The following is a 10,974-nucleotide window of genomic DNA, read 5'->3' as shown; positions in this document are numbered from 1 at the left end:
TTAAGGCAGAATTTTGCCTGAAGGTAAAGTTTTGCTTCTGCCTTAAAATTCTGAATGAATTTCAAGGTAATATCTATCAAGAAAATGATAAAGGCCGAATGAATTCAATTCCGCAATCACTCAGCTGACCAAGAGATGCTAACAATGAGATGATGCATTATCATTTAGTTGCATGAATGTTCGTACCGTAGCTTCATGACGAGATATCAAGCACGCATCTTATGAATTTCAGAGGAACTCAGAGCTCAAAGTCACGACTGGCCACATAAATAGAAACACAAGGCTCAACATTGGTAGTCCAATCGGGAGGCGAATTTTACCTTGAGGCAAAACTGTCTTAAGGCAGAGTTTTGAAGACAAAATTCTGCCTTGCGAATCTAAACATCCGCCTTGTGAAATTCTTTTTTTATTTTTTTATTTTTTAATCGAAATTTTCGAGCTCGAACCCGTAACTCGGCAGTATTAGGTGAAGGACAAAAATTAAAGACCACGCCAAAAGAAGGCCAATCCCTCAGATATCTTGTTTGTTCTTTCTTTTCTTAATGGGCCCAAATCAAAAGCCCACAGCATTTGCGGGTGATAGCTATTAGCCTCAATCTGAAGCAACTCTTCTTGATTTTTATTGATGTGGTCTAAATATCAATGACCAAACATAGTTCAATAAAATAGATTCTGCCTTATCAGCAGAGTTGTAGATAATAACTCAATGGCTAAACATAGTCCAGTAAATTCTGCTTCTTCTTTTTTTTTTTTTTCTTTCTTTCGGAAAACACATAAAGACATTGTTTCTACTTCGTCGGGTTTAACAAATCTCCGTGATAAATCTATACTTTTTATGAGTTTAATTTCTTAGCATCGGTGTAAATATATTTACACAATCATGTCACGTTAATTGTAAGTGAACTTTTTTATAAGCATTAATTAGTTATCTAGTAAAAATAGTAAAACAGTGATGAGCATTAATTGGTAATAAATCACAAGTTAAAATTCCTTGATAGGGTAAGATTTGGGTAAGAAAATCTTTACAATGCCTGTGCAAATAACTTAATCCGCGAAAAAAGGATAGGATCATAGTAAAACGGGTGAAATCTTTGTATTCTACTGTTGTATATTCAAGTACTACTAGTAGTTAACCATATTTACGTTATATATTCTGTCTGATACTATTATCTTAACCTATCCTGGTATATATCCATCTAATAATCAAGTATTCAACCACCAATGATCATTAGTATCATATTTCTGCGCCACACGAACGTAAACTGTTGAAGATGGTAGCTTTATATCCTTTTTTCTCTTCTTTCTGGATAGGGTTTAGGCAGCAGTTCTATTTAGTAATTAAATTCCTTTAGAATATCGATCTTACGACAAAGAATAACCAGCATTAATCTAATGTGATCCATTGGACCTTTCATTCTTAAAACTGAAAAATGCAAGCAAGAAGAATCACTGACTTGGAATAGTAATATACTATAGTATTATTTAGTACCCAAAACCTCAGGTCAACCGTTTCATAAACTGTGAGCTGATTACATAAGCATATGCTACTAAGGCTTTGAGAAATACATGCACAACATCAGCTACAGCACACTTCTTTTTAAGTTTTAAGCAAGAATTTTTCTGTAATATGGTTCGGGATAAAGCGAGAACTAAATAAACTACGCTTACAGATACGGATGATCACTTAGAGGAACACAACCAGCAACAAAGCTAAGGCTTCCCCGCTGCTGTGCGCCAGGCTCTAAGAACAACATCAAGCATCAACGATCAAAGCCATTGAACGACTTCGGAACACTTCAAACCCACTGCAAATGAAGCATGAAGCGGAGGCGTTTAGTTGCACATTATGTGGGAAGATAATAGGTCAAGCGAGAACTGTGCCTAGCTTTGGTATTGGCACTTGTGGATCTGATTTCAAGCATGAGAGACGGCTCAATGATCATATTTGGCGATCATATTTGGCCTTCTAGAAAAGCCAGTACTCTCCTCACCTTCTCTTGAAGGCTTTGAAGATGAGGAATGCATTACGGGTGGTTCTAGCAACAGCAGATACTTCATTTTTACAATAATGATATATAATAAACTGGAACTGGAAGCAAGTGCACACCACCTCGCATCACCTCAACACTGATGACAAATTTCTTCCTTAGCTTCACCAAGATGCGTGGTTTACTTCCTGGACCTGCGGATCTACTTGGTGATCGATGGCCTAGTTCAACGGCTATTTCAGACTTAAAATGTAGTTATTCGCCATTCATTGAACTTCCTCCTCTCAATCACCTAGTGGGGATAGTTGTGTTACACACACATATAATTCCACCATTCTCTCAATCTCAACACTCGGTACCACTATAATGCGAGTTGTGTAAGGAGTCGAACCCTCTGCGGAGCTCCACCCTGCCCGCATTTTACTTACTTCAGAATTTCACTACTGAAAAAAGCCTGCCTGGTAGGAGATAGCATCACATCTGCCATCTTTTTCCTTCCAATGGCACCACAACCAGTAACTATAGAATAATCAAGAGCTCCATTTGATTTGATGCTTAAAGACACGAGAAGCATAGCCTACTGCATGTTCTAGCCACAGAGGAAGAAATGGCAGTTTGTCTGCTTATGAGGAACAGGATTTTCCAGTGGAACAGTAACCCTCTCCTGTCTCTCTTGGCGATCCAAAACTTGCCTACAGCAATCTAAACAAAGCAAGTCGAAACTGAATAATTCCTCATATTCACAATTATTTAAGCACCGCCCACAGTTGATACAACGTTTAATGCAGATAGTACAAGCTCTGCACAACTGAGCGGTAGATTTCTTCTTTTGGCAACTTTCTGAGGGGCAATCATAGACTACTCTAAGCTGCTGGCATTTCGGGCATATTTCAATATCAATAGCGTGATCATCATCAGAAGACACAGATAACTGGTCGCCTTGGAAAAACCGTGGTTTACGATTAGATGGCAACTTGCTGCTATCGACACCTAACAAGACCTTGAACTCTTCGAAGTGTTGGTGTGTCATACCAAATAATCCATCAATCCCAAGGTACTTAAGTCTGGGTTTTCCTGCAGACTTTAAGATCTTTAAGTTACGGAGAATACCATCAGCTGTGAGTCTCCCACATCCTGGGACACTAAGCTGCATTGAGAAAAGTAAACACATGACATCAGAAAATATAATAAGAATATGAAACATTATTAGAAGAACTAGGAAATGAAGAATATACTAGACATTCACAGACTCTGATGAACTTCCTGAAAAGGTAAATCCAAGGGGAATGGCAGCATAGAGATGATGTCTCAGTATTTCCGTCAAAATTCTTCACCCATCAAACTTCTGTGGACAATTTATATCTATAAAATTATGAATATAGCCCTACCTCCAAGAATAAGTCTATTGGTCTGTCTAAAAGTCAGAATTGTCTCATTTCAGTAATATAAAGCTAGATAGGTTTTTCCACTACACCAATTGTCCTGCTTTTCAACACAAAATCTCCAGTGCTTTATATTCTGCTAAAAACACCTCTATAACTTTTTTCACTTGATAATTTTAGCAATACATATTTGAATCAAGAATTAGATTACTTCTTCAAAAATATGAACAAGTACACAAGTGCATTGTAGAGGCGTGATCAAATGTGATAGATGCCAGATAGTAGAGTAACATGAGCACCCAAAAGGGAAGAAACAAAGGAACCTTTTTCAGAAAAGGTTAGGTACTATTACAATTGACATACTGTCACAGTTAGCCAAAGTCTAATCAATAACATTTTTTGAACAACAAAACTGACACCTTGAGAAGTTGCTACATGAAGCAAATAAGGCGAAAATACAACAAATAATAGCCCCTACATTCATTATCAGACTCTACAAACCATGGTAATTCTACTTTCAGTAACACATAACACCATAAAGAAACTACAATGACGTAAAGTAACAAATATAGTCAGGTAAGCAGCAAAAGAGAATAATAGCTGACCTTTTTCAGGTTAGGATTCCTTTCGAACACACAATTCAAACCATTATCAGTGATCCTTGCGCAGTGCACAACACTCAGAGATTGTAGATGGCCTTGAGCCCTGTCCGTCAACTTTACAAGAATATCATCTGTGATCTTACCACTCAATGGATGATCAACGTGAATATTTCTCCACAGAAGTGGATCACTACGCACCACATCTCGTAAACCTTTGCATACTCTTTCAACAGAAAGAAGGTCCCTTAAGCCTAAATAATTAAGGGCCAAATACAGCGCATCCGAAGGAGCACCACAATGATCATTCATGCCCGATTGATCTTCATGAGCTGCATCTCTAAAAACCCAATAACTGGAGCTTATAATATCCTCCATCTCAACATCCATACAACCAAACGAATCGTGCAATCCCTCTCCTATATCAATCTCAGAAACATACGAGTTTTCACCTACATCCTGGTGAATTCTCATGGCCCCATTTAGAACAATATTAAGTTCCGCGAACAATTGAGCATCAACCTCAATCTCATCTGTACGGAAACCAAGATTATTTAACCCAAAATCATTATTAAAATCCTCTAACCAACCCGTGAAGGCCGTAACTTTAGTACTAATATCCATATCAAAAGGATCCTGAGGCAACAAATCAACAATATCATCAACACCCATATTTCTGTTTTCATCATTGTGGTCCTGAAAGTTTCCCTTTTCACAATTCAACCCCCAAAAATCACTAATATCATCACAAACCATCTCAGTTTTTCCCGATTCGCGATCATGGAAGTTGTCAATTTCACAATTCAAACCCCAAAAATCACCAAAACAATCAAGCTTCTCATTTATGCATTCTTTATCCAAAAACCTATTATCAAACTTGGGTCCAGCTAAAAATCTTTCTTCTCGATTCAAGGTCATATTAACCCAGTACCCAAAAAAAATATTGGGAAAAAAAGGCTATTGCCCTAATTCAACAAGAAAGCCCTCAATTCTTGAATGCAAACTAAAAAAAAAAGCACCCAAAGATTTCACAGAGTTTCTTGTGAAATTCACCAAATTATTACAATCGATCAAACCAAAATTCACCTAATTATTCCAATCTAACCCCACATTCCGATATTAAACAGTAATTAATCAATAGAAAGAGCAAATACCCAGCTATTTACTTACGGTTGTATTACACAAATTTAGGATTAGATGGAAAATAATGTGAGATAAGAGAGGGGGGGGTGATGATAAAAGGAATCTAAGAATCCCAAGAAAGAAAGAGAAAGGAAATTGAAAGGTTTTTTAACATATATTACCAGAGTGTTGTGGTGGCGCAGTTGTTGTTATGTACAAAATATAAAAACCTATACTGTATGTATAGGTATTGTTGTATCTACATACTGTGTGTCTATCGACAACCGCTAATTTTGGTGGAGGAGAGAGAAACAAGAGAGAGAGAGGGGTTTGTACTTGTGTATATGTGTCTCTCTCAAACCTATAGGTGTCGATTGGTGGGGAGTTGGTGTGGCGCGAGAGACCTGTTCTTTTATGCTACTCCTTATTATTAGGTCTCGGTTTGGGCCACTTTGGGCCTTTCTCTTACTAGGGCAATTCGCAATAATGGCCTTATTTTGGGGTGCTCTCTAAATTTTGGCCATTAAAATGAAAGTATTTAACTTTTGGCCTCAAGGTTTCGGGTTCAAACCCCTGCTCAGGTGACAATTAAAAAAAAATCGCTAGGTAGAGATTGCTTTTGCCTGAAAAACTCTCTCTTAAGGCAGAATTTGCAGGTAAATTATGCCTATTGGGTTAGAGTATGCCTGCAAACTATGCCTGATGGGATAGAGTTTGCCTGCAAACTATGCCATGAGGTAGAGTTTGCAAGCAAACTATGCCTTAAGAAACTCTGCCTTAAGGCAGAATTTTACCTTTAAGCAGAATTCTGCCTTGCGAATCCACGTTCTACCTGGTGAAATTTTTTTAAATTTTTGACTGAGCGGGTATTCGAACCTGGAACCTAGGAGTTTTAGGCAAAGGCCATAAAATTAAAGACCAGCAATTTGAGGGCCAAAAATTAAAGACCGTTGCATTTGAAGGACACTCCGCACAAAAAAATGTCTGGCCATATATGTAATTAAAAGGGGGCGTTACGTAGATATACAACATTATATAAATATTTATCTGGTTCAACATGAGTTCCATGCATGATCCAAACACTTGTTGCTTCCAAAATTTTCACAATTATGAGTTCCATTAGTTAAACATAATTTAATTATTTTGGCTGCGGGAACGGTTTAAGGGTGAGGCCAGTAAAGTCGTAAAAATGAGTATTTCAAATTGAAATTGAAAAAAAAAAAAAAGGTATTTGAATAGTTGATTAGTATGAATTCATTTATATTTTATCATCAGAAAAAGGTTACAAAGTAAGGCTAATTTTCTACTCCAAGAAATTTTATATATTGCTAAGGAAAGATCCAATTAATGTCTCATTCACTTTTCTCTCTTAACTTTCTTTTTAGTCGCTTTCTCACGCACTTCAAAACATTTGTAAAGGTGTATGCTATTAGCACCTTAAACTTGGCATCTCTTGCCTACATATATCATATATGTTGTAGGGGACCAATGTGATAATTATTTTCTTCTCAAACACATTGGCATTAACAATTTAGTTGGTACTCTTACACTAATTGTCTCTAATATTCGTCATTATCAGATCTCTATGTAATTCACATAACCAAGTTGATAAAAGGACTTCTTTTTGCTGACAGGGCAAATTGTTCGACATAGCAACAAAAAAATAAAATACAAAACGAATTGACCAAACGCCTTTTAAGTTATTTGCTCCTCTTGCTGAACAATATTGATGAGTCACTAGTTCAACTGTGCCTAAATAACAAGATCAAAAAATGCCACACATAGTTTCTTTTTAGGTTCTGATGCCTAGGGAATCTATGGCAAGAAGAAGATCAAAGTTATGCTAAAAGAATAATTTAAAAACAATGGATATTCATTCTTTACACTTAGTGACATGTGGGGTAAAAACTTGGCTTCCAAGGTGTTCTTTCCTTGACAATTCCACCACTCACGACACTTCCTTTCTTAAAGCAGTAGTTTATAAAACTCCTTTTGGAAAAAGGGATAGAATAACAGTCAAACAAGAAAAGAGAGCAAACTAATAAATGGTCTAGAAAACAAGTTTGGGTTCCTCACGCCTCTTTGATCATTAGTCTAATTGTCACTGTCTTTAGAGAGTTGAAAGGGTGAAAGAGTACTTATTATTATGAAACGTTTACACATTAGGGGTGCATTTTGGTACCGAGGAAAATATTTTTTTTAGAGAATGCTTTTTACTTTGTTCATGTTTAGTCGATTAAAATATTTTAAAATATATTTTCTTTAGAAAAACATGTTCTTTTCCCTAACGGAAGTAGGGAAAATAGGTTTTCATAAGTGACATTCCAAGTTCATTGTCTCCTCATATTCACCCAACGCCCTCAACACCCACTCAGTGGCCAAATTAGATATAAATTCTCTTGGAATAATATAGCCGCCACGCCACCCGAGTCACCTCGGTGGAAACTTTGTATGTGTATGTATATATCTATAAGAAAAGGTACAAATAATAAGTATGCCACCCGGAGTAAAAATGTAGCCCATGGTGCCAGTGGTTAGGCACCACCTTTTCCGCCCCAAGGGATGCCAGTTCGACTCCTGCTGGTGTCTTTCCTTTTCTTCCTTTTTTTTTTTTTTCTTTTTCTTTTCTGACACATAATGTGATATCCTTAACATTTGAACAAGGCTTTTTATTTATCTTCCCTCAACTTGTAGCATCTTTCTTCCTTTTTATTTTAACCATAATAAATCATCTAAAATCTTCTCTCTCTCTCTTCAAAATTTTAGTAAAAAATTTTCCCTGCAGCCCAACTTCTGTTCCGTTGCTGTTCTTATCTTTAATTTTCATATTAATTTATTTTATTTAAATGGTTTAACACAATGTAAAAGAAAAGGCTATATTGAGTCTTGGTTCATGGTGATTTAAAAGAGAAATTTTATTTATGTTGTGCTCCTTCATCTCAATTTATATGGCATCTTTCGGATTTTGAGATTCAACCGAGTCTTACTTTGACTAGAATTTTTTCATGTATCTTTTAAATATTTTGAAGTATCAATTATATTGACTATAGTACTTTTTTCGGTTCATGGTCAAAACTAAAAGATTTGATTCTCGAAATCTAACCTCGCATTTTTGTACATAAATTGGGACAACTTGTAAGCTTGAGTTGATGTACCTATCAGAGTTCTATATAATATTTGAAATAATATTTGTCTATGTAACTCAAACAAATAATCCGAACCGCAATTCAAAGTTGATCAAGTCATCAAACCGATCAAATGCTTACTTTATTTGGACCATGTAAATATATAATACGTCTACATTTATATCTTTAGTGGCACGCGGAACCTCCAAATTTCGGATCCGCCTCGCACCCATATATATATATACGCGTGTGTCCTATGACCACCTCACCTCCCACTACCACCCCATCCCACAGCATAGTGTTTTGCTAAATTAGATATAAATTCTCTTGGAATAATATATTTTTGTTTACTTGCCAAGCACTACAATTTAAGAGAGTATAAAACACATGTTTTACAAAAAAACATTTTCCATGGAAAACATCATACCAAACACACCCTATATGAAAGTACAAGAGGGGGGTGTATTGTAAGCCCGTTAAAAATCTAGTTGATTGATGTTGTTATGAACGTGCCGAGCGATAGCTAGACAAATGGATGGGACAAATTTGTTAGTCCTTTGATTTACACAAGTATAAATGACGAGGCCAAAGTGCATAGGTAAATTCGCTCGTACTCTGTCAAATTCTCATATAGTTTAAAATATCGTCCCACAGAGATTGGAACCACCTAGGCTACAGATATGTATTGTCTTGGATACTATTTGAGAGAATCAAATTGATGAAAGGAGAGGTTTTGAAATTATAAATTACTTAAAATAAAACAAACAACTTATTAGAAAATTTAAAAAGAAACGGGTTGGGAGTCATTGAACCCACTTGCTACAATTATAATAAAATCTCATTCTAGTAAATTCCACAAAAGAATAGAAAAACTTATTTGACTTGATTTGTGTTATGAGGAATAAAGACCTCCTGCGATTAGCCCTTAAAATCAATAAACTTATTTGAATTGGCCCCTCCGCGAGAATTAGAACCGAAAGAAATAAAATAGAGACCCTCAAATCATTAAACTTATCCGAGTCAATCCCTCAGAATTCTCTCCTATTGAGAATTAGGACGAAAGAAATAAGATAACAATCTTAAACCAACAAAATTATTTGAATTAATCCCTCCGTGAGAATTAGGACTAAAAGAAATAATATTGAGAATTTTGAATTGATAAACTACCTTGAATTAATCCCTCCGTGAGAATTAGAACTAAAAGAAGCAAGATCAAAGATTTGAATATCAAGACATGAAAGAAGTAAAGTAAAGATAATTATCATAACATCATACCAAGCTTCTTCAAGTATCCCACAAAAAGAAACTACTCCATTAAGGACTATGTAAGAAAGAAATTAAAATAAAATACTACTCCTATAAATATAAAATAAAAAGAAGAGAAAATAGAGCAAAGACTATTCCTTGTGTCTTTCTCAGGGATTGGATTAGATAATTTCTAAGCAAAGTGATGCCTCTACTTATAGAAAAATATAGTGTCTCCCCCTACGAATGCATTCCTTAAAGTAGTGCTCACATTTGTGACCTTACTTGACGGGTGTGAGTATGAAAGTGGCGGTCACACCCGTGGATTTCAACACTTAACGGGTGTGAGTATGAAAGTGGCGATCACACCTGTGGATTTCAACACTTGACGGATGTGAGTATGAAAGTGGCGGTCACACCCGTGGATTTTATAACTTCTTTCTTGATGCCAACACTTGACTGGTGTGAGTATGAAAGAGGCAGTCACACCCGTGGATTTCAACACTTGACGGGTGGGAGTATGAAAGTGTCGGTCACGCCTGTGGATTTTACAACTTCTTTCTTGATGCCAACACTTGACGGGTGTGAAGATGAAAGTGGTGGTCACACCCGTGAATTTTGCAACTTCTCCCAATGTTGTCTTTATGTAATTCCCACATGTGAAATTTCACGGTTGTGAACATGGACTTGTGGTTGCACCCATGAAATATTTTCTTATCTCTTTGGCATTTGCTTATTTTTCATTCTTCCGAGATATTCTTTTTCCTGCAAGATTCTGTCAGAAAATATGCGAGAATAAGATATAATTATTCATGTTTTATTTGAAAACTTATTTTTTTTATGTATAAAATTACATGAATAATTTACACCCATCAATAAACCACAATAAATAGTAAGGGTGCAGAATATAATATGAGGGCAATATAATAAATGACATTAGGATTTTATACTGATTCAGAACCAATGTGGTATCCTAATCCAGTCCCCTTGGGTTGCAAGGAGGTTATCTCTTTAAGTTCTTTGTAAGTTGTTCTTCGTACAATGGTTGTAAGGTGCAGCTCCTACGTCTAACGCTCAAACTATTGTACAAGGTTGGTTTTTCAGTCGCTCACCAACAACGACTATTTGGTTTTCACTCGCTCACCAAAGAAACGAACAATGACACAACCTCTCAATACAAAGCCTCACCAACAATATTTTTTCTTTCCTCTCCTTTTTGAGTACATAGTAAATTACTAAGAAATACAATGCTTATGAAAGTTAGAGCAAAGAACTTGAGAAGGTTGAGGCGAAAGTATAAGTGGTTGCGTGTCTTTGACTGTTGCGGTGTCTTCTCTTTTATAGTTGGTCCTTGAATATTCTAGTAGTTGATCTTCATAAATGTAATGATCTTCCAATCTTGGAATATTCCTCATATCGCTCCAATCTTTCTTAAATTCTTGGATGTCTCCCTTGGTCTGTGTCTTGATTCATCCAAATCCTTGATTTCCGTCTAACATGCTTGTATATAGCT

General features: G+C 36.1%; 1 protein-coding gene across 1 annotated transcript; it reads right to left on the bottom strand.

Annotated features, from left to right (window-relative positions):
• Positions 1-1,454: 1,454 nt before the first annotated feature.
• Positions 1,455-5,481, bottom strand: LOC132047294 (F-box protein SKIP14-like). The gene is made up of 2 exons (XM_059438296.1): positions 3,976-5,481; positions 1,455-3,135 (listed from the first exon to the last, which is right to left on the bottom strand). Exons 1-2 carry the CDS (start codon positions 4,885-4,887, stop codon positions 2,578-2,580), a joined length of 1,470 nt encoding a protein of 489 aa, XP_059294279.1. The 5' UTR covers positions 4,888-5,481; the 3' UTR covers positions 1,455-2,577.
• Positions 5,482-10,974: the final 5,493 nt, after the last annotated feature.

Source organism: Lycium ferocissimum, chromosome 2, assembly GCF_029784015.1.
Source record: "Lycium ferocissimum isolate CSIRO_LF1 chromosome 2, AGI_CSIRO_Lferr_CH_V1, whole genome shotgun sequence".
Taxonomy (NCBI): domain Eukaryota; kingdom Viridiplantae; phylum Streptophyta; class Magnoliopsida; order Solanales; family Solanaceae; genus Lycium; species Lycium ferocissimum.
The sequence above is the reverse complement of the archived record's forward strand: the minus strand, read 5'-3'. Positions and strand labels throughout refer to the sequence as shown.

Coding starts and splice junctions, on each gene's coding strand:
- LOC132047294 (XM_059438296.1), bottom strand. CDS start 4,887: ATGACCTTGAATCGAGAAGAAAGATTTTTAGCTGGACCCAAGTTTGAT. Junction 3,136..3,975: donor GGAATCCTAACCTGAAAAAG/GTCAGCTATTAT, acceptor TTCTCAATGCAG/CTTAGTGTCCCAGGATGTGG.